The sequence below is a fragment of the Hypanus sabinus genome, chromosome 17 (assembly GCF_030144855.1).
Source record: "Hypanus sabinus isolate sHypSab1 chromosome 17, sHypSab1.hap1, whole genome shotgun sequence".
NCBI classification, from domain to species: Eukaryota; Metazoa; Chordata; class Chondrichthyes; order Myliobatiformes; family Dasyatidae; genus Hypanus; species Hypanus sabinus.
The window spans coordinates 42,146,725-42,167,602 of NC_082722.1; the positions used below are offsets into that span (position 1 = coordinate 42,146,725).

Consider the following 20,878-nt stretch of genomic DNA (forward strand, 5'->3'; position numbering starts at 1 on the left):
AAGGCATCCTTTCAAGATGAATGGAGGAAAGTTTAGGGGAGATGTCAGTGGTAAGTGCTTGGAATGCACTGCCAAGTGATAGTAGAGACTGATACATTCGGAACATTTAAGTTTTGTTCCAATTGGTGAGGCTACACCTGGAGCACTAAAACAAATGTTGGTGTCCTTTTCCAGTTTAGAAATTAGAAGCATAAAAAGCAGTGCAATGCTAAAAACACAGCGAACCATTCCTTTGCTTGTATGGTTATTCTTGTCTGCATTGATCTTGCTGCAGAATAATTGCTAGCAGCAACTGGATTTGGAGCTCACTCCACTCTTTAAGGATGGTCATCTCTGCTTAATTTTTGCAGTTGTGAAGTTACTCATGCTTAACATGAAAAATGGAAAACCTGCTATGAATACACCTCCAAATCGTACATGTCCTTATACAAGGTAGACTTATAAATGCCACACGCCAGGGATATCAGGACAACTGAAGCAAGACTGCTATATAGTTCAATTATGCTATGTTAGGGATGATAAGGTTAAGTCAGGTATGGTAATAGAATGTGTGTATCTGATACTTGTATGACTTTGAAATAATGTGTTAAAGGATTGGGTTAGGGAGCATGTTAACTGATGCAGCATGGGATGAATCTTTGTCATTCTTTAATTTTGCCTGTAAATCTCAATCCCCTATTTTGTATCTTTTGCTCTATATAAATTTGCATACCCACAATTTTTCCCATTGGTCTCAAAGGGGCATTGTCATTATTAATTATAATTTATTCTTAATTATATACCAGTTAGAAGTGAAAGAATACCTGAGAAAATGTGGCATCACTTTATGCAGATTTTTTTTAGTAGTTTTCTCACTTTTTGTGTATGTAAAAGCATGGCTACCTTCAGAGCAAAATATGTTGGATAATGAAGCATGTTTTCCTCTCTACAATCCAAACTCTTCCTCCCTTCTCCTCCTCAAGGAAGGTGTGCTGTTGACCTATTGTCCTTAATTTTTGACCTGTTTTTAAAAATAGTTTGGTGGATTCTTAGCTAGGTATTTGACTTCCTATCTGAATACAAGGTTACATCTTGTGATTAAAGAAGTCTCTAAATGATTATAAATTTTATTTGAAAACTGTTTAGAAATTTGAGATTACAGTAGTTTCCAACATTATACATAACTCATAGTAACAAAGTAGTTATGAATTTAATACTTTGCTTTAATTAAATTATTGTCTTAAGTTTTAGTTACTAGTAACGGAAAGAATTTTCAAAAATAATGTTCTGTTTTTAATTGATCAATTAGATCCAAGTGCATTACAGTTCAATAATGCGAAATCTACTAAAGATATATTACTGCCTTTACCTACTTTTTTTTTACTGTGCTGTTGAATTAAAAAGCTTTATATGTGATTTAATGTATTCATTGGATTCATAGACTGTGTCTTGAAAGGCACTGAGCTACAATGATTGCTGCCTGTTTCACAAATTTCCAATGCTTCCTTGCCAGAATAGGAAGCATATCTAAGAAACAGATTGAAGTGAAGATGTTTCTCCCCAGGAATCATAGCAGCATGTCAAATGATCATAGCTGAGAACTGGTTAGCTGTTTTTGCAAAGCTTCTATTAATTGAAGCAAGTCGTTCAACCTTCTTGCCACAAGCAATATCAATGCAGTAAAATTAATCAACCAGGCTTTTTTTTTTGCATTTGGCTTGGTTGTAATATTAGAAAGAAGACAGTAAGCTCTTGTGCTGGGACATACTAACTTAAGAGATGGTAGCTCTTAAAAATCAGTTCCATTTTGCCTCCTTGCACCCTTTTTTTTGGTGTTCTCAGATGTCAGAAAGAATCACACATTATAATAATCCATTGCTGAGATGGAAATAGAAACATAGAAAAACTACATCACAATGCAGGCCCTGTGGCCCACAATGCTGCGCCGAACATGGACTTACTTTGGAAATTACCAAGGGTTGCTCATAGCCCTCTAATTTTCCTAACCTCTTGTACCTATCCAGGAATCTCTTAAAAGACCTTATCGCAAGGAAAATCTTAGATCTTTTCTGCCTCCTAAAACAACTTTAAGCTTATTCAGATCTCAAAGATCTCAAAACGATGAAAATTTTCTGCTCTAATCATTCTATATTTATTCAATAGTACTTGGTACTTCTGCTCCAAATCTTTCATTATCGTCATTATCATCAGCCCTTGACTCCAAAAAAATCCTTGACCCACGTGACTGGATATCTTTCCAAAGTTTTTCAACATTTATGTTCTTGCAAATTCCTGCCCCTCTTTCTCTCAACAATGTTTTGAATCTTTCTTGCAAGGTTCCAGCCCTAACACAGAAACAATATTGTTCTGATTGAAGTCATTAATAACATCTAAGTAATTGTAAAAACAAAAGATAAGTAATTTCTCCTGTTTTTGCTGCCTGTATTCAACTACAAGATCTTTCTGCGATACACCCAATTGGCATTCAGTCAGTGAAAGCATGTTTGCCTTGCTCTATTCTTACCTTTATGGTCTGTACCAGAGAATCAGAAATAAAGGCTTCTATTCTACTGCCGTCATTGTTACATTCAGTCTTCTGAATTTTCATATACATACTGCTCCAGGTCATATTAGGGGATATGGGCTTCTGTGTTTAGAGTTCACAATTGCATAACAGAATTTTAAAATCCACCAACATGCTGAAAATTATTCAGCTCATATGATGCCTAGAAATCAATTAAATGCCAATTGTACAAAACAAAGGAAAAGCATTGACAGACCATTAGTCATTTTCACAGTTCTAATTGGTACTATCATCCTGTTTCTAATCCACTGAAAAATACATGAATTCCCTGATACTAGGTCAAGAGTCAGAAACTGGATAAAATTATAGCATCTCAGAAATTGAAAGCCTGACTGTGTAGTTCGGCAAATAAGTGTCAGCTTTGCCAGTACTCCTATGTTTTGATTTCATATACATGCTTCATGAGAGGAGGATAAGGGAAAAGAGTTAATTACTCACCCGGGGTTTAGAGATCATTGTTTAACATCGTCCTCTAAATACCAGCTTGACCATCCGTCAACAGCTTGGCTAGTTTAAATAGTCAGTTAAATATACATCGCACACAAAATGCTGGAGGAACTCAGCACTCCAGGCAGCATCTATGGAAAAGGGTACAGTTAGCCCTGCTGAAGGGTCTCGGCCTGAAGCATCAACTGTACTCTTTTACCATATATGCTGCCTGGCCTGCTGAGTTCCTCCAACATTTTGTGTGTGTTGTTTGGATTTCCAGTATCTGCAGATTTTCTCTCATTTGTGAGTTAAATATGCATTTTAGTTCTGTAATATAATTAATATTAAATAACTAGACATAGTTAATCAGCTGTTAGTTGAAAATAAGGTGCAGGGTTCAAGTCTAATCCAGAGACTTGATTATAGAAATCTAGATTGATGAACCAGTTAGCTATTGAGAAAGTGGTACTTTGTCAAAGGTGCAGTAATTAAGATGAAATGATAAGCCAATGGCACTTCTCCCCCATCTGAACATTTAAAAAATACATTTTGAAGAGAAGAAAGACTGTCCTTAAATAAATTAAACACAAGATTACAGCATTACCGTTTACAAGTTCCAGCTGTTTAACTGCCCCAATTTGTCTGCAGCCAGTTAGAGTTGGTTGAGGTATTTCAGTGTGAAGTTGCCTAATCTGCACTACTGGAAACTGGTTTGATGGAATTGTTTGATTTGTGATTATATAATACAGAAGGTTCAGTCATAACAGTAATTTCTAAATTTAGCTGGTAATCAGTCTGAATTGAGTGGACCATGGCAACTGGTAATGTTCTGATGTTCTTATATTGACAGTTGGTGATATCAATAAATCTAGCCTCAGTGATTTAAGAACTAATATTTAGCCATTAAAATTCCAGTTTTTAAAAACTCTTTTAATATCTAACTTTAATCGTATCTATTTGTCCAAAGTCTCTCAAACGTTTTGTGCAATCAACTTAATTGTTGGCGAAATAAGGATTTCCAGAATTCCCATTCAAGATAAATAAACCCAAGGTATGAGCAGCTCAAAAATATATAGATATCTTTGAGAGAGCAAGTTGGGCAAAGACTGTTGGCAGCAAATTTAGGGCAGAATGTGAAGAAACCAAGAAAGGTGAGAGCTAGAAATTGTGTTTTGGGTAGAAATACACATACAGGCGATTGTTTTGGTGCTAGAGAAGATTTGACTGATTCTTTGAGGTAAATTATGATGGTGTGCATCACAACTGAAAAGATATAGGAAAAAGAAACATCAGATGAAAGAGGAATATGGATTTTGGTTGAGTCAGAGAAGAAAAAAACAATCAGAATGAATTAGGTAGTGAGCACTAAAAGGAAACGCTGTCATAAATTGGGGATATTATGCTGGTGGTACAGAAGAATAATCTGTTAGGATTGAAAGGAATATTAATGCAGTAGGGGAAGCTAGAGGAAATCACCATGGTGGAAATAATGAAGAAAAGGAATTGCAAAATTCCTGCACTGTGGTGGGATAGAGCTTATAAACTAGTTTAAGGAGAAATACAGAGATTGATTGAATAAAAATATATGTTACAATGCTGTATTTATTTACTTTTTAAAAACCTTTAAAGGGATTTTACAGAAGTTTATAGAGGTAGTTTAAACAGAGGAAGCATGACTGTTTCAGAGTATTGGAAGTGGGCAGTATTGCTATGCAATGTTCTGTAGGGAATCATTTTTGTTACTATTATACATGATTAATTTTTAACTGGAAAGTACAGTCAAAGCTTGCAGAATTCATCAAAAAGAGTAGGTCATAAATCATTTGAAGAACCAAAGTAACATCTACCAGGGTTTGATAGAATGAGCAAAACTGTAGCAAATGGAGTTCTTTGTCTGCGGTGTTAAATGTTTCATTTCATTTCAGAATTATCCATAGAGTAAAAGTGGGTGATGCACCGTTTCCAGCCATTGAAGGAACTTTGAGGAAGAGATGTGTATTTATAAAGCGAAATCCAAGACATTTCAAGCAATAATCAGGAGAAACTTTTGATTAAATGTACAAATTTTGAATAACGGAAAGGGGTTAAAAGAGATGTGGTATATAACACACAGGATAAGGACCAATCATGAATGACTAAAGATTAAAGGAGTTGTTGGGCCAATTGGCATTTCATCATTATGTTTATAACTCTTATTTTTTAATGGTAGTTTGTTACTTTGTAAGGAACTGGATTCAAAGTTGGTAAAAGCTTGCTTCTCCCTCCAACCCCAACCCAGGAGGATTTTTTTGCAAATATATTGATAGCTTTAAATGTTGAAGGATTGGGCTGTGAGAAATGAATACATCCAAGAAAGGGTTGATTCCATTATCTTTCATTTCATAAGTTTTAGCACTGCAGTTGAGAGTCAAATCGGATTGTTTGAGGAGGTATTATTCATGAAGAAATCATTTATGTCTAAGTCTATAAAATTGATACTTGGATCACTTGAGGAAATTTTATTTTAAAGAAATATCATAAAGGAAAAGTTACTATAATAAATCAAAGTTTCAAAAAGTTTCAGAGGTTCATTTATTATCAAATTATGTATTAAGTTCCCCGCACAAACAAATAGAACGGCAACCCAATCATCAACCCCACACACACACACACACACACACAAAACGCAGCAAGAACATTGGCCCTCAAATCCCTTCCCCCCATCAAGAACATTGCCCCCCAACCTCCCTCCCCTGCACAAAACTCAACAAGAGCATTGACTCACAGACACCCCTCCCTCGCGCAAACACGTGAAGAACCTTGACCCCCAAACCACCCCTCCCCATACAAAAAAATTAACAAAATCGCAACAAGAGCATCAACTCCCAAACCCTTCTCCCCATTCAAAAAAACTAACAAAAAATAAGCAAGAAAAGCGACCCAAACCCCCCACCCCTGTATAAAATGCATCAAGAACATCGATTCTCCCCCCCCCCCCCAAAGTCCCTCCCTGCACAAAACACAAGAACCTTAACCCACCTCCCCTGTGCAAAATGCAACAGGAACATCAACTCTCAAACCACCCCTACCCTGAACAAAAAAACGAGAAAGAACAGGCGAAAGCACAGAATGTAAAAACTTTAAGACCGAAAAAGTCTCTAGTCCATGTTATAATCATAACAATGTTGCAGTTACATAAATCTTTAATACTGATGCTTTGAATATAGAGCTTTCTCTACTTATGTCATAGTTCAGGTGAAATTTTCACAATAAATTATGTTACATTTTTGTTCACTCCCTCCCATCCCCCAGTCAGTCTCTTGAAATCTTAAATAATTTAAATTTGCATTCTGAACTTGTCATTGTCTCAGTCATAATCATGCTATTTTCTGAAAAGCAACATTCAATTCTTGGCAAACTTCAGACGGGGAGGAAGAGAAATGAGTGAATTGTCACAGGTTGGTGGTGTTACACCATTTTGTAGAATGCAGAGTACAATTCTAATGTCTCTAGATTTGGCAAATTAATAATATGATAAGAAGTTAATAAAATATACTCTTGTACTAAGTGCTATGTAATAGTTTTTTAAAATCAGGTTTAGTTCCAACCTTTATAAATAAACAGATCTTGCAGAGTAATATAAATTTTGCTAAAAGTATTAATTATTGATGTTCTGTAAATCATATTGTTGTATTTCTAACGTCTAAGCTGGCTTTCTGGGCATCTAGAGTTTATGAAGGGTTAATAACAGTGTTTGTAATTATAGCCCAAACACTTTAATTATTAGGCGTACTGTGTGACATCATCCTGTACCTTGAAGTTGTCACTGACAGAAATGAAAAAGCCAGATGGTGTGTGATTATAGTTAGTCCTCCAAAATGTGTTTTAAAAGCAATTAAAAGGTTAGGACCCCCTCCTAGTGATTTGCTTATCAGTGATGAGATATTTTTACACATCTTCATCATGATACAAACTGGTCACTCTTGATAGAAATACATTATGAAAGGTTAGGAAGGCTGTAATATCAATTTAGATTTTTCAGGAAATTACAGATTTTGGAAGAATTCTGTTTGGGTCTGTGGTTTATCTGAAAGGAAGTAATAAGTAATCTGTAATCCTTCATTGGAAATGCATTTGCATTTTGAAAGCTTCAGTGATTAGGAACAGATGGATTGTTATCTCTTTGAAATTGTGCAGTAGGTTGTAAACAAGCTTGCATGTATAAAATGAAAGTGCAGCTTTTGATCTGCTTTCTTTATGTTAATCTATTTTTCTTTGAAGAATTTGGTGGCTTAAGAGTTAACTAGAAGAACAAAATTGAAAGGTAAAGATGTAATAATCTGCTAAAGTTGCCTCCAAACTTCCAATAATTTCTACACCTGTTATTTAAATCAATGTTTAAAATGGTATTCAACAGAACTGATAACATCGTAGACAAAGAACATGCCTAATTCATCATGCTTCAGCCAATATCCGACAATATTAACAGACTATATTAGATACCAATACAGAAAAAAAATACAGGTGCTATGGGAATGATGGTAAGATTGCACTTTTTTTTATTTTGGTAGTTGAATTATTATACATTTTTTTTAAACGATGCAGTCTTTGGCGATGACATTTCATCTTTGGAGCTGTATTCAAGATAACCCAGAGTAGCAAAATAACTGATTTTGAAGTTCCATTGGGCGATGCATCAAACAGTTTGAGCAATCTAAAATTAAATCCAGGTAGGTAGGAATCTACAACAGAAAGCTACCTCAAATTCAGCAAAGCTAGCAAGGTCACTGGGAGAGCAGTGTCCCTGATTTGGGAATAAAAAAAGATGTCAAACTGTTCAACAGCTAGTTCTCTTCTGAAATCAACAATGCAAAGTAATTTAACTCCTGGATCACTACTTGCTGCTGCATAACAGATAGTTACTTACGGAGCTCACCAGTACAACTTAGATCAAGTTAGAGGGACTGATTTTGCTTTGTCAAGAAAGAAAAATCAGATGAGTTGCATTTGTAGTACTCCAACTAAATTAATAATGCTTAATTCAGAGTTACATTGCTTCTGTAAATTCTACATTCAACTAACAAATTGTGCTTTGCTTTAAATAAAACCTTCTAAAGATCTCAATTCTTTTTACAGCAACAAACAAGCTTTTCTTCTGGAAAATGTTCCATGCAGTGATGCAAGTTGCAAGCCGGTAGGCCGAATGTTCAGGGTCCTCTGGGAATTGTCTGATTTAAACCATATCAAGAATGCTGTTATGGCGACCTTCTTTGACATTTATGAAGATGTAAGTTCATTACTGTGTTTATAAAAAATTTTTACTCATTGTTAATTTGAATTCTCATCAAGCTTTCCACGAGTGCTTGGTTTGAGAATTTCACAGATGTTTGGTTCATGTCCCCATTTATTAATGGTTTCTACAGGCTAAAGAATTGTTTGGATTCAATCCCTGACGGTATGTTTTGTGCAGTTCTTTGCAAGCATAGCCAGATAAAGTCAGCTGGCAAACTGGAAAAGTCAGCCAAGCTGCAGAGTATTGTCTGCTGGTGCTTGCTAGAAAATACATATATTGTTCTGCTGGCAAAGACAAAATTAGATTTGGCTTTAATGTTATTTACATCTGATTTACCTGTAATGGTACTTTAATGTAAAATGATTTTTGAAAAATCCTTCTACACTTTATTTTCATTTAAATGAGTTCCTTACTAGAGCTTTTACAGAAGATATAGCCAATATCTGTGGAACTTATAGGAGATTAATTGGGGAAATGTGATTATTTCCTGTCATATCTATTTTGTGTTGGTAGCTGACATCTTAACATGGGGCATGAATAAATCTTCTCCATATATATTATGCTGTCACCTTGATAATCTTGTACACTTTATGTTCATTAATTTAGTTAGTAGTTAATTATTGTGAGAAAAGAAAGCTAATTTGCAGAAAAAAAATTTTAAAGCGTAATTTATAAACTTGCAGCTGAATAAATTTGAAACATTACTCACTTAGGTAAGGTAACTAATACTGGAGATACGTGTGAGAGTCAAAATTCATTGAGATTGCAGGCAACAATTGATGATTCAGAGATAAACCATTTTCTTATTCATGAATTCCTTTGAAATATCATGTTAGAAATTTTGGCAATCACTAATATAACCCATGTGATTTCCACTATTAATAAATGGTGGGAATTTATACCAACTTTTAAATGCACAATGCTATCAAAATTTTAAGCAAGCAATAAAAAGGCCATTGAAAAGGATGAATATTTGCTCTGTCAGCAGCACATAAGCAACCTCTACATATAAAATGTGATGGATGTTAAGTCTATAGTGGTGAAAAGGGACATTTTCAATTTTAGCAGTACTCTTATCGCATGGTTTATGGGTACCTTAAATAGCAACTAGACATCACAGCCATAGTTTATTAATGTAGTTATTGCAACTGATAGTTGTGAAGCTAAGAAACAAATACTTCATCTGCTATAAAACTTTATGTTCTTCCCATTTAAGATGGTTTCAAGCACCTTACCTATTGATTCAAGTCTTGGTATGAAAATTAGCATTGCTCCAATAATTTTAATTATTGAAGTGTATAATCAACCAAAAAATATTATCCATGTGAATACTTAACTCTTCAATGGCCCAAATTTTCTGGTCTCATAAATACTTCCCACAAATATTTCGTGGGCTCTGTGGCCTGGTCTACTTATTTTCTGACCCAAGTTACTACCTAGTGTCATCTTTATCAAGATTTGTGACATTCAGACAGTTTGATTACATGGATTCTGGTTAATTGGCCCACATCAGGACAGTACATTTTGGCCCAGTTATGTGGGTGCTCCAGTGGAAAACGTGTACCAGGGTATGGTTGCTGTCACATGCAGCTACTTGGAGCCACAGGTGAGTGCTAAGTGTCAGGGTAAGGACTAAAGGTGAGTGATGCCCCATGATGCTCACGACTAGTCTCATCACCAGAGATGCTCTCCTCCTTGGATAGATAATGTACTGTTTTCATACAATGCATCTGTTTGCATCCTTCAAATTCTTCGTAGTTTCTAACTTGTTGAAATAGTGAAATAATTTCATTTTCACTCCCGGCCATTCTGAGCATGAATGTTTGAAAGCACAGTGAGCTAAATAATTCTGTATAGTTTTACTGCTTACTTCTCACCAACTATCAGTGACAAAAATCACTGCTTTTTGAACACAAACACATGCAACTAATGCCATTTAAAAACTGTTCACTCAAAGCACGGTGTAGTGTCTAATGGCCACAGAAGTACATACGATTGACACCAGTTAGAAGCTGTTTGACAGCAATCTCCTGTCCCAATTAAGTGGCATAGTGTCCCAAATAAACAAAGGAAATCCTGGCTACTTTCAGAACTAGTTTTTGTTCCACAATAGTTCTCCCAAGTAAGCGGCTGTCCCGATTAACCACTGGCCCAATTAATTAGAATCCACTGTCTTAACAAGATGACCGGTCTGTGGCCAGCAGACTGCCCCTGTCACAGTGGGCTAATGAGGTATTTTTTAAAAAAAACGAGGTTTTCAACTCCCAATACCAATTATCTTGCTGGCAAACGTGCAATCCCTGGTAAATAAATTTGAAGATATCAGAGCCAGGGTATTGTATCAGTGGGACATTAGCACCGCTTGCGTCTTTTGTTTCATGGGATGTTGTTTAACCTCTGGATGCAGCGATTCTTATTGACAGGTTCACAATACACTGTCAAGATAAGACTGCTGAGTCTTTTAAAGCCAGAGGCGGAACAGGAGTGGATATGCTTCATGATCAATTCCTCATGGTGTAAAAACATAACGGTGCTCTCCCAATCCAGTTGACCAGATTTGGAACACCTCGCGATTAAGTGCCGACCATTTTATCTGCCATGGGAGAATTCAGCGATCATTTTGGTAACAGTGTACATCCCACCAGAGGCCAGTGTAAAACAGGTTCTGGACGAACTGAACAATGTGATCAATGGGCATGAGACAACACATCCTGATGCCTTCCTCATCACTTTGGGGATTTTAACCAACCAGCTTAAAAAAGTAACTAAATAATTATTATCAACAATTCACTTGTATACCAAAGGAAACATCACACTGGACCACTGTTACACCACCATCAAGAGCTATTGCACACTCACACTTTGGAAAGTCTGTTCACCTGCTGTACTCTACTCCTGAGTACAGGCAGAGACTGAAGTCTGCCGTACCAGTAGTGAGGACCAAGAAGGTATGGACAAGGGAAGCACAGGAGTGCTTACAGGACTGCTTTGAATCAGTGGACTGGACTGTATTCAGCGATTCATCTTTGAGTCTACATGAGTACACTGCAGTTGTCACGGACTTCATTAAACCCTATGTGGATGAGTGTGAGCCTATGAAAACTTGCTGTACATTCACAAACCAATAGCCGTGGATGAATCAGAGTGCTTGTGGTCTGTTGAGGGTTAGAACTGTGCCATTTAAATCTGGCTATCCATTTCTGTACAAGAAAACCAGGTATGACTTGCAGGGGACTATTTCAAGAGCCAAGAAACAATTCCAAGCCAGGTTGGAGGCGACATTCGAGGCAGGGTTTGCAGGACATTACTTCCTACAAAGCAAAACCCAACATCATGAATAGCAGCAATGCTTCACCATCAGATGAGCTTTTATGCTCACTTTGAGAGGGAGAATAAAACTATAGCTGTGAGGATCCCTGCTGCACCCAGTGACCTTGTAATCTTTGTCTTGGAGACCGGCGCCAGGCTGTCTTTCAGGAGGGTGAACCCTTGCAAGGCAGCAGGCCCTGATAGAATACCTAGTAATGCTCTGAAAACTTGTGCCAACCAACTGGCAGGGGTTTTCAAAAACATTTTCAATCTCTCGCTGCTGTGGTTAGAAGTACTCTCCTGCTTCAAAAGGGCAGCAATTATACCAGTTCCCAAGAAGAGCACCTCACTACTGGAAGGATGTGGAAACTATAGAAAGGGTGCAGAAGAGATTTACAAGGATGTTGCCGGGAGTTGGGAGCATGCCTTAAGAGAATAGGTTGAGTGAACTTTTCTCCTTGGAGTGACAGAGGATGAAAGGTGACCCTGATAGGTGTATAAGATGATGAGAGGCATTGATAGTGTGGATAGTTAGAGGCTTTATCCCAGGGCTGAAATGGTTAACACGAGAGGGCACAGTTTTAGGGTGCTTGGAAATAGGTACAAAGGAGATGTCAGTGGTAAGTTTTTTACACAGAGAGTGGTTAGTACGTGGAATGGGTTGCCAGCAACAGTGGTGGAGGCAGATTCGATAGGGTCTTTTAAGAGGCTCCTGGATAGGTGCATGGAGTTTAGAAAAATAGAGGACTATGAGTAACCCGAAGTAATTTCTGAAATAAGTACATGTTTGGCACAGAAATGTGGGATGAAGGGCCTGTATTGTGCGGTAGGTTTTCTATGTTTCTAAGAGCAATGTAGCCTGTCTTAATGAATCTTGGCCAGTAGCACCACATCTATGGTGATGAAATGCTTTGAGAGGTTGGCCATGGCCAGAATCAACAGCAAAGACCTGGACCCACTGCAATTTGCCTATCGCCCCAATAAGTCAACAGCAAGTGAGATATCAGTACTTCTCCACGGGGCCTAGGACCACTTGAACAATACAAATACCTATTTCAGGAATCTGTTCATTGACTACAGCTCAACATTTAACACCATCATTTCTACAGTCCTGATCAAAAAGCTACAGAACTTAGGCCTCTGTACCTCCCTCTGCAACTAGATCCTCAACTTCCTAACTGGAAGACCACAATTTGTGCGGATTGGTAATAACGGCCCCACCTCGCTGATGGTCAACATTGGTGAACCTCAGGGATGTGTACTTAGCCCATTGCTTTACTCTCTTTATACCCATATCTGGCTGGCCATTAGACCCAGATACTGATAGTACTCAATTGTTTTGGAGCAGTGCACACAACATCCTCCCATTCACTTTCATTAATGGTTTGCATTATGCTGGCAACAGCATGTTCCAGGTGGAGGGGAGAGCACAGAGTTTCTTTGATGTATCACTGAACATATTATTCAAGTGTAAATCGGACAATCCATCAGCATTTCCATGATTAGTTATCCTCTTGAATTCGATCTTGTAATTGTGTCCTACAAGAAGCAGAGCCCATTGTTGCATTCATGCTGCTGCAGTTAGTGGATCACCCTGCTGTGGACTGAAAGGGTTAACTAGTCAGTAACGGGGGTCAACTCTCTCCCAGACAAGTTCTGGCTGAAATGTTTTACACCCCAAACCAGACTCAAAGCCTCTCTGTCAATCTGTGTGTGGTTTTCCTCAGTAGCGGTAAGGGAACGTGGTATTCTGACAGGCTGCATTACCGTCTGGTATTGGGGGGCTACTGCATAGAATCATAGAAAGCTGCAGAGTGTTTATCTATCTATGGTACTAGCCTGCATAGTTTCCAAGACATCTTCAAGAAACAGTGCCTCAGAAAAGTGGCTTCCATGATCAAGGACCACCCCTCCCACCAAGGACTTGCCCTCTTCTTATTGTTACCCTTAGGAAGGAGGTACAGAAGCTTGAAGGCACACACTCAGCAATTCAGGAATATCTTCTTCCCCTTTGCCATCCAATTTCTAAGTGGTCATTGAATCTATGAACACTACTTCATTGCTATTTTTAAATTTCTTTTGGGTTTTTTTGCACTACTTATCATAATTTATCTATTTAATATAGATATGTATGCTTGCTATAATTTTTTTTCTGTATTCATCAAGTATTGCATTCTACTGCTGCCGGAGAGTTAACAAATTTTACAACATAAGCCGGTGATGTTAAATCTGATTCTAGTGAATAAGCAAACAATCAGATTGCAATCTGATCACAAACCAGAGGGAAAAAACAATCTTTCATATTTTAATGTTATTAAGGATCTTATAAAAGTTGAAAATTTTTGCAACATGCTCTTGGGTTCAGTTAGAAAGTGTAAATTAATATGTACTTTTTTCTGAATAATATTAGAAATAATAATTGTGGGAAATTAGACCCATTCCTGCAAAGTCAGTTTTTCAGGACCAGAGATATTGTGCAAGCAGCATTGATTTTTTTAATATAAGAAAAATATTGTGTAAAGTTTACATCAAACGTTGCCTCAGTAAGTAATGCAACAGCATACTTTGAGGAGGCACAGAATCTCACCTTCAGCAGTCTCTGGGTTTATGTGTTTCACTGTACATGTGTGAACATCAAAAGTTGCACTTTTGTAGAATATTAAAAGGTGTTGCGAACAGTATTCAAGCCATTGCAACCAGGAAGTTAAGGCCATTATGTTTCTCAGTGAAACATATTTCAGACTCTGTTAGCACTGATAAAATTAAAGACAGCTGTACCAGACATTAAGTAATTGTTTTTGATTCCTCATGATAAAAAGCATATTTGTCCTGTTACGAATGAAGGGAGCAAAGTGCCCCCCCCCCCTTTTGAGAATCGCAAGATCGCTATTATTTCAGGTGGTCTGAGACCCAGGAAATGAGAGAGATACACAGCATGTCAGGAAATGAGAGAGAGGGAGAGAGACGCAGGATCACAGCAAAGGCAGTTGTTACAGACAACGCAGAATACACAAACAAGGTGGAATGTCTCCTAACAGAAGTGGAACGGAATCACTGATTAACACTATTGTCTCTTGGAGAAGGAATTGTGTATTGAGTACTGTACTATTCATTGAAACCCCTCAGGGGCAACCAGAGTGGTCTGGTTGAGGGATTGCATCATCCCAACCTGATTTACACCTGAGACCCCGTGAGTAAGGATAAAAGGAGGGTCTGGGGAACGCCCCTCAGACACACCAGGAGAAGACGCTAGAGAATCCAGTGACAGCATTTTATAGCGAAAGCCCGGTGAGAGCTCGTGTGCGTCCTCCCTTGGTGGTGGCGGGCTCATCACGGAAGAACGGCTTAGCTAAAGTAGAGGTTGTACTTGACCGGTCCACAACAACGAGACACCGACAGATAGAAGTCGCAAAGGAAGTTTGGCAAAAACAATAGCGGTAACTGTTCCCATTCATTCTTTTTCTTTCTCCTCTCTCTCCTCTCTCTCTCTCTCCTCTCATCTCTCTCTCTCTCGCACTCCTCTCTCCCCTCTCTCCTCTTCGTCTCTCTCTCTCTCCCCTCTCTCCCTCTCTCCCTCACCCCTCTCCCCCTCTCCCCTCCCCCCTCTCCCCCTCTCCCCCTCACCCCCTCCCCCTCTCCCTCCTCCCCCTCCCCCCACTCCCCACCCTCCTCCCCCTCTCCCCCTCTCTCCCCCTCTCCCCCTCTCCCCCTCTCCCCCCTCTCCCCCTCCTCCCCCCTCTCCCCCCCTCTCCCCCCTCTCCCCCTCTCCCCCTCTCCCCCTCTCCCCCTCTCCCCCTCTCCCCCTCTCCCCCTCTCCCCCCTCTCCCCTCTCCCCCCTCTCTCTCCCCTCTCTCCCCTCTCTCCCTCTCTCTCTCCCTCTCTCCCTCTCTCCCTCTCTCCCTCTCGTCCTCTCTCCTCTCTCCCTCTCTCCCTCTCTCCCTCTCTCCTCTCCCTCTCTCCCCTCTCTCTCTCTCTCCTCTCTCTCTCTCTCTTCTCTTCTCTCTCGCTCTCTCTCTCCCTCTCTCTCTCTCTCTCTCTCCCTCCTCCCTCCCCCCTCCCCCCTCCCCCCCCCCCCAACAATTGCAACACAGCGACAAACAAACACTGGAGCCTGTGTGAACTGAAACGAACCTTGTATTTCCATCAGACAATTCATTATCCCCTAGACAACGATAGAGCTTATTTCTTATTGATGATTATTATACCCCGCACTTTTAGGTTTAGTATTGATGACGTATATTTGTATATTTGAATTGATATTATTTTTGTGTATTTTTACTAATAAATACTGTTAAAAATAGTATCATCAGACTCCAACGGACACCTCTATCTTTGCTGGTAGGACACCCAGTTACGGGGGTTCGTAACAGTACTCAGATCACAAAATATTTGTCTTTAATATTTACAAGTGCTTCAAATGCATTAAAACTGGACAGCTGTGTTCACAAACGTTTTGAGTTCTATTTCTATCTTGGAATGGACATTTCAGGACAGAAACGTACCTAGTTTATATTCCACTACAGAAGTATTAATGAAGTTAAATGAAATTGTCAGCAAACCATACCAATAGCAAGCCACTCAGCTGTGCCATTACCACTGCCTTCAAACAGAGAGAGAAAAACAACATGGCATACTTGACAGCACTGTGCTTCACCAAAAGGACTGCAGTGATTCAGGAGGCAGTTCACAACCATTACAATAAGGCATGGCCAGTGAAAGCAAATGTTAGTAGCAATAGTACCAAATTTTGAAGTATATTCAAATGTTTCATTTGAATAGATTGGTTTATTCAGCTTCAAAGTATAAATCTTCATTGTTGACCAAGGATAATTTATAAAAGAATTTGAATATGTATATTATAAAGTATAATTTCTTCTTTGAACTGAGAGACGTTAATACCACATTTATACTGGAGGCATTTAGTAACAAGAGAAAGGAAGAATTTCATTTACATTGCTCCTCTTGTGGAATTCTCCAGCGCATTTTCAGTCTGAGTCTCAGCCTGAAAGGGTCCTGTCTGTTTGGAAAACATTATATGTGGTCCCAGCATCCAAAAAGGGACAGCTGAAAGTATTGAATGACTTCTGTCCAGTGGCCTTGACCTCAAACATTGAAGACCATAAAGAGATTGGTCCTGGCTCACCTCTGACCCCGGGTCTGATCAGCCCTCAATCCCCTGCAGTTTGCCAACCAGGAGCACGTTGGAGTCAATGATGTTGTCATCTACCTGCGGAACAGAGCCTACTCCCATTTGGATAAGCAGGACAGCACTGTGAGGAGCATGTTTTTGTTTTTCTCAAGTGCCTTCAATATCATACCGCCCTCATTGGGGAAAAAGCTCTGTTCAATGCAGGTTGGCACTTCCATTGTATCCTGGATAATGGACTACCTGACTGTCAGACCACAGTATGTGCAGCTTCAGAGCAGTGTGTCAGACTAGGCTATAAGCAGCACTGGGACCCCACAGAGGACTGTATTGGCTCCCTGTTTACCCTGTATACCTCAGACTTTAGATACAACACTGACTCATGTCATCTGCAGAAATTCTCTGATCTCTTTGCAGTGATTGGGTGTATAAAGGAAGGACGGGAGGATAAATACAGGGCCCTGGTAGCAGATTTTGTCAAATGATCAAGCTGAATCATCTGCAGCTCAATATCAGTAAGACAAAGGAGATGGTGATAGACTTTATGAAGACTAAGCTGCACTGCTCCTTACTATTGATGGTGAGGACTTTCAGGTACCTGGGTGTAACTGGGTGACAGACTTGAATGGAGCACTAACACAGAGACTGTATATAAGAAGGGCTAATGTCTCCTCTGCTTCCTGAGGAGACAGGTCCTTTGCAAGCCTCTCCTTCACATGTTCTACCAGTCTGTTGTCGCCAGTACAATCTTCAATGTGGTGGTGTGCTGGGGCAAAAGCATCAATATGGTTGATGCCACCTGGCTAAATAAACTGATTAGAAAGGCTGGCTCTGTTATAACAGTCAAACTGGAGGCTGTGGTAGAATAAAGGACTCTATGAAAAATCTTGCAATTCTATACAATGTTTCTCAGTCTCTGCATGCCACCTTGGCTGAAGAGGGGAGCAATTTTAGTAATAGACTAAGATAACTGCGCTGCTTCAAAGAGCACTATATGAGGTTGTGGCGACCCACTTTCTGCACAGGCGAACCGGCTCACAGATAGCCAGCGCGTGGGGAGAGACATTGGTAATGCACCTCTGATGACATTTCCGCCCGGAGAGGGCGGGCGCTAGGGATTAAATGCCAGCGCCACTAAGTTTGAATAAACTAGTCTCAAAACGACTTACCAACTGCGTGTTTTCTCTAGCTCTGTATGTAGTACATCGCTACATTGGTGACCCCGACGGTCCAAACGGGATTTGGACCAAAGATGACCGACTCTTCATTTGTTCACACAGTTCCACTAAAACTGCCGACTTTCTGGATGCTGCGACTACGCGAGTGGTTTAGCCAAGCAGAAGTCCAGTTCCAGATTCGGCAGATATCCTCTGATTCCATGTGTTACTACCACATGGTGAGCGCTCTTGACCAGGAGACGGCCACCCAGGTTGAGGATTTCATACAGTCACCCTCGGAAGAAGGCAAATATGAAGCATTCAATGCGCTGCTCATTGAGACCTTTGGCCTCATGGCGTGAGCTGGGTGCCCGCCTGCTTCAGCTGGCCTGTTTGGGAGACAGGCTGCCATCAGCATTGATGAACGAGATGCTTGCCCTGGCTGAAGGACACAAGCCCTGCCTCATGTTCGAGCAAGCATTCCTAGAGCAACTGCCCAAGGACATACATCTGCTGCTGGCTGACGCAGATTTCAGCGACCCCCAGAAGGTGGCAGCCCCAGCAGACGTGCTGTGGAAAGCCAAGAGGGAGAGAGTGGCGTCCGTCGGTCAGATTACCAGGCCACACGCCCAACAGCAGACCAGACCAGGCCCGACAGGGGGGGTGCACACAACACAGAGGCAGGAGTGAGGAGGACAGTGAACAGTACCACCAGCGGTGGGGCACCGAATCCCGCTGTGGTCGCCCGCCCTGCAAGGGCCAGGGCCAGCTGCCACTAATGACTATGGCAGTTGGCAGCCAGGACAGCCTCTTGTACGTCTGGGACAAACAGTCGGGACGCCGCTTCTTGGTCAACACTGGAGCGGAAATCAGCATCTTGCCCCCGACGGGGTACGACACCTGCAACAAGAAGCCAGGACCTACCCTGAGGGCCGCAAACGGCAGCACTATACGGACCTACGGCACCCGCACAGTGCAGCTGCAGTTCGGCGCCAGCCGGTTCACGTGGGACTTCACACTGGCCGGGGTGGCCCAACCACTCCTGGGGGCGGATTTCTTGCGAGCTCACAGCCTGCTGGTCGACTTGCAAGGGAAAAGACTGGTACATGCCGAGACTTTCCAGACGTTGCCGGCCCCACACCTGGACTCCATCACGCTGTTGGACAACGGATTCACCAGAATCCTGGCGGACTTTCCATCGATTCTGGCACCGCAGTTCACGGCAGCCATGCCCAGACACGGGGTACAACACCACATCCCTACCCAGGGACCACCTCTCCATGCCCGCGCACGGTCTCCCCCTGGAAAAGCTCCGCCTGGCGAAGGAGGAGTTCAAGAGGATGGAGGAATTGGGGATCGTCCGACAGCCCATGGGCCTGCCCCCTGCACATGGTGCTCAACCTGCCGGAGGCTGGAGACCAAGCGGCGACTACCGCAGACTGAACGAGGCTACAACTCCAGACCGCTACCCCATGCCGCACATACAGGACTTTGCAGCAAACCTGCACGGGGCAAGAATCTTTTCCAAAGTAGACCTCATCAGGGGATACCATCAAATCCCGGTGCACCCTGAAGACATCCCCAAAATGGCTCTCATCACCCCGCTCAGCCTGTTCGAGTTCCTCCGAATGCCGTTCGGCCTGAAGAATGCCGCACAGACGTTCCAGCGGCTAATGGATGCGGTGGGATGCGACCTGGAGTTTGCGTTCATCTACTTGGATGACATCCTTAGAGCCAGCAGTAGTCGCCAGGAACATCTGTCCCACCTCCACCAGCTCTACTCCTGCCTGAGTGATTTCGGCCTCACAATCAACCCGGCCAAATGCCAGTTCGGTCTCGATACCATCGCCTTCCTGGGCCACAGGATTATCAAAGACAGGGCAACACCTCTGCCCGCCAAGGTAGACACGATCTGCACTTTGTCCAGCCCAACACGGTCAAAGGCCTGCAGAAGTTCGTTGGTATGGTGAACTTCTATCACCGTTTCCTCCCCTCCGCAGCCCGTATCATGCGCCCTTTGTACACCCTGATGTCGGGTAAAGGCAAGGACATTACTTGGGACGAGGAGGCCGCGGCCACTTTCGTTAAAGCCAAGGAAGCCTTGGCAGATGCCGCGATGCTGGTGCACCCCAGAGCACATAGTCCAAACACCCTCACAGTGGACACATCTGACATAGCAGTTGGTGGAGTGCTGGAGCAGCTCATCGAGGGGCGCTGGCAACCCCTGGCATTCTTCAGCAAGCACCTGCAACCACTCGAACTCAAGTACAGTGCTTTCGACCGGGAGCTGTTGGCACTGTGTATGGTAATCAGGCATTTCAGGTACTTCTTAGAAGGCAGGCCGTTCACCGCGTTCACGGACCACAAACTGTTGACCTTCGTGTTTACGAAGGTGTCCGATCCCTGGTCGGCTCGCCAGCAGCAACATCTCTCCTACATCTCCCGAGTACATGACGGACATCCAGCATGTCTCGGGAAAGGACAACATCATGGCGGACGCACTCTCCAGACCAGCTGTCCAGGCCCTGTCCCTGGGGGTGGACTATGCAGCACTGGCGGAGGCACAGCAGGCAGACAACGAGATGCCCAGCTACAGGACCACAGTTTCGGGTTTGCAGCTGCAGGACTTTCTCGTAGGCGCAGGTGAGAGGACCCTCCTGTGTGTCGTGGCTACCGGCCAACCTCGCCCCGTCGTCCCGGCAGCCTGGAGGCGGTGAGTTTTCGACTCCATACACGGTTTGGCACACCCATCTACAAACCCCATTTCCAGAAAAGTTGGGATATTTTCCAAAGTGCAATAAAAACAAAAATCTGTGATATGTTAATTCACATGAACCTTTTTTCAACTGACAAAAGTACAAAGAAAAGATTTTCAATAGTTTTACTAACCAACTTAATTGTAATTTGTAAATATACACACATTTAGAATTTGATGGCTGCAACACAGTCAACAAAAATTGGGACAGAGGCATATTTACCATTGTGTTACATCACCTTTCCTT

General features: G+C 41.5%; 1 protein-coding gene across 2 annotated transcripts in view; it reads left to right on the plus strand.

Moving 5' to 3' along the window:
• itfg1 (integrin alpha FG-GAP repeat containing 1) overlaps positions 1-20,878 on the plus strand; it is a 246,169-nt gene that overhangs the window by 131,709 nt on the left and 93,582 nt on the right. For both annotated transcript variants that reach the window (XM_059992924.1, XM_059992925.1), the window contains exon 11: positions 8,108-8,258. In XM_059992924.1, coding sequence (XP_059848907.1) covers positions 8,108-8,258 — 151 coding nt within the window. The remainder of the gene's footprint in view (positions 1-8,107; positions 8,259-20,878) is intronic.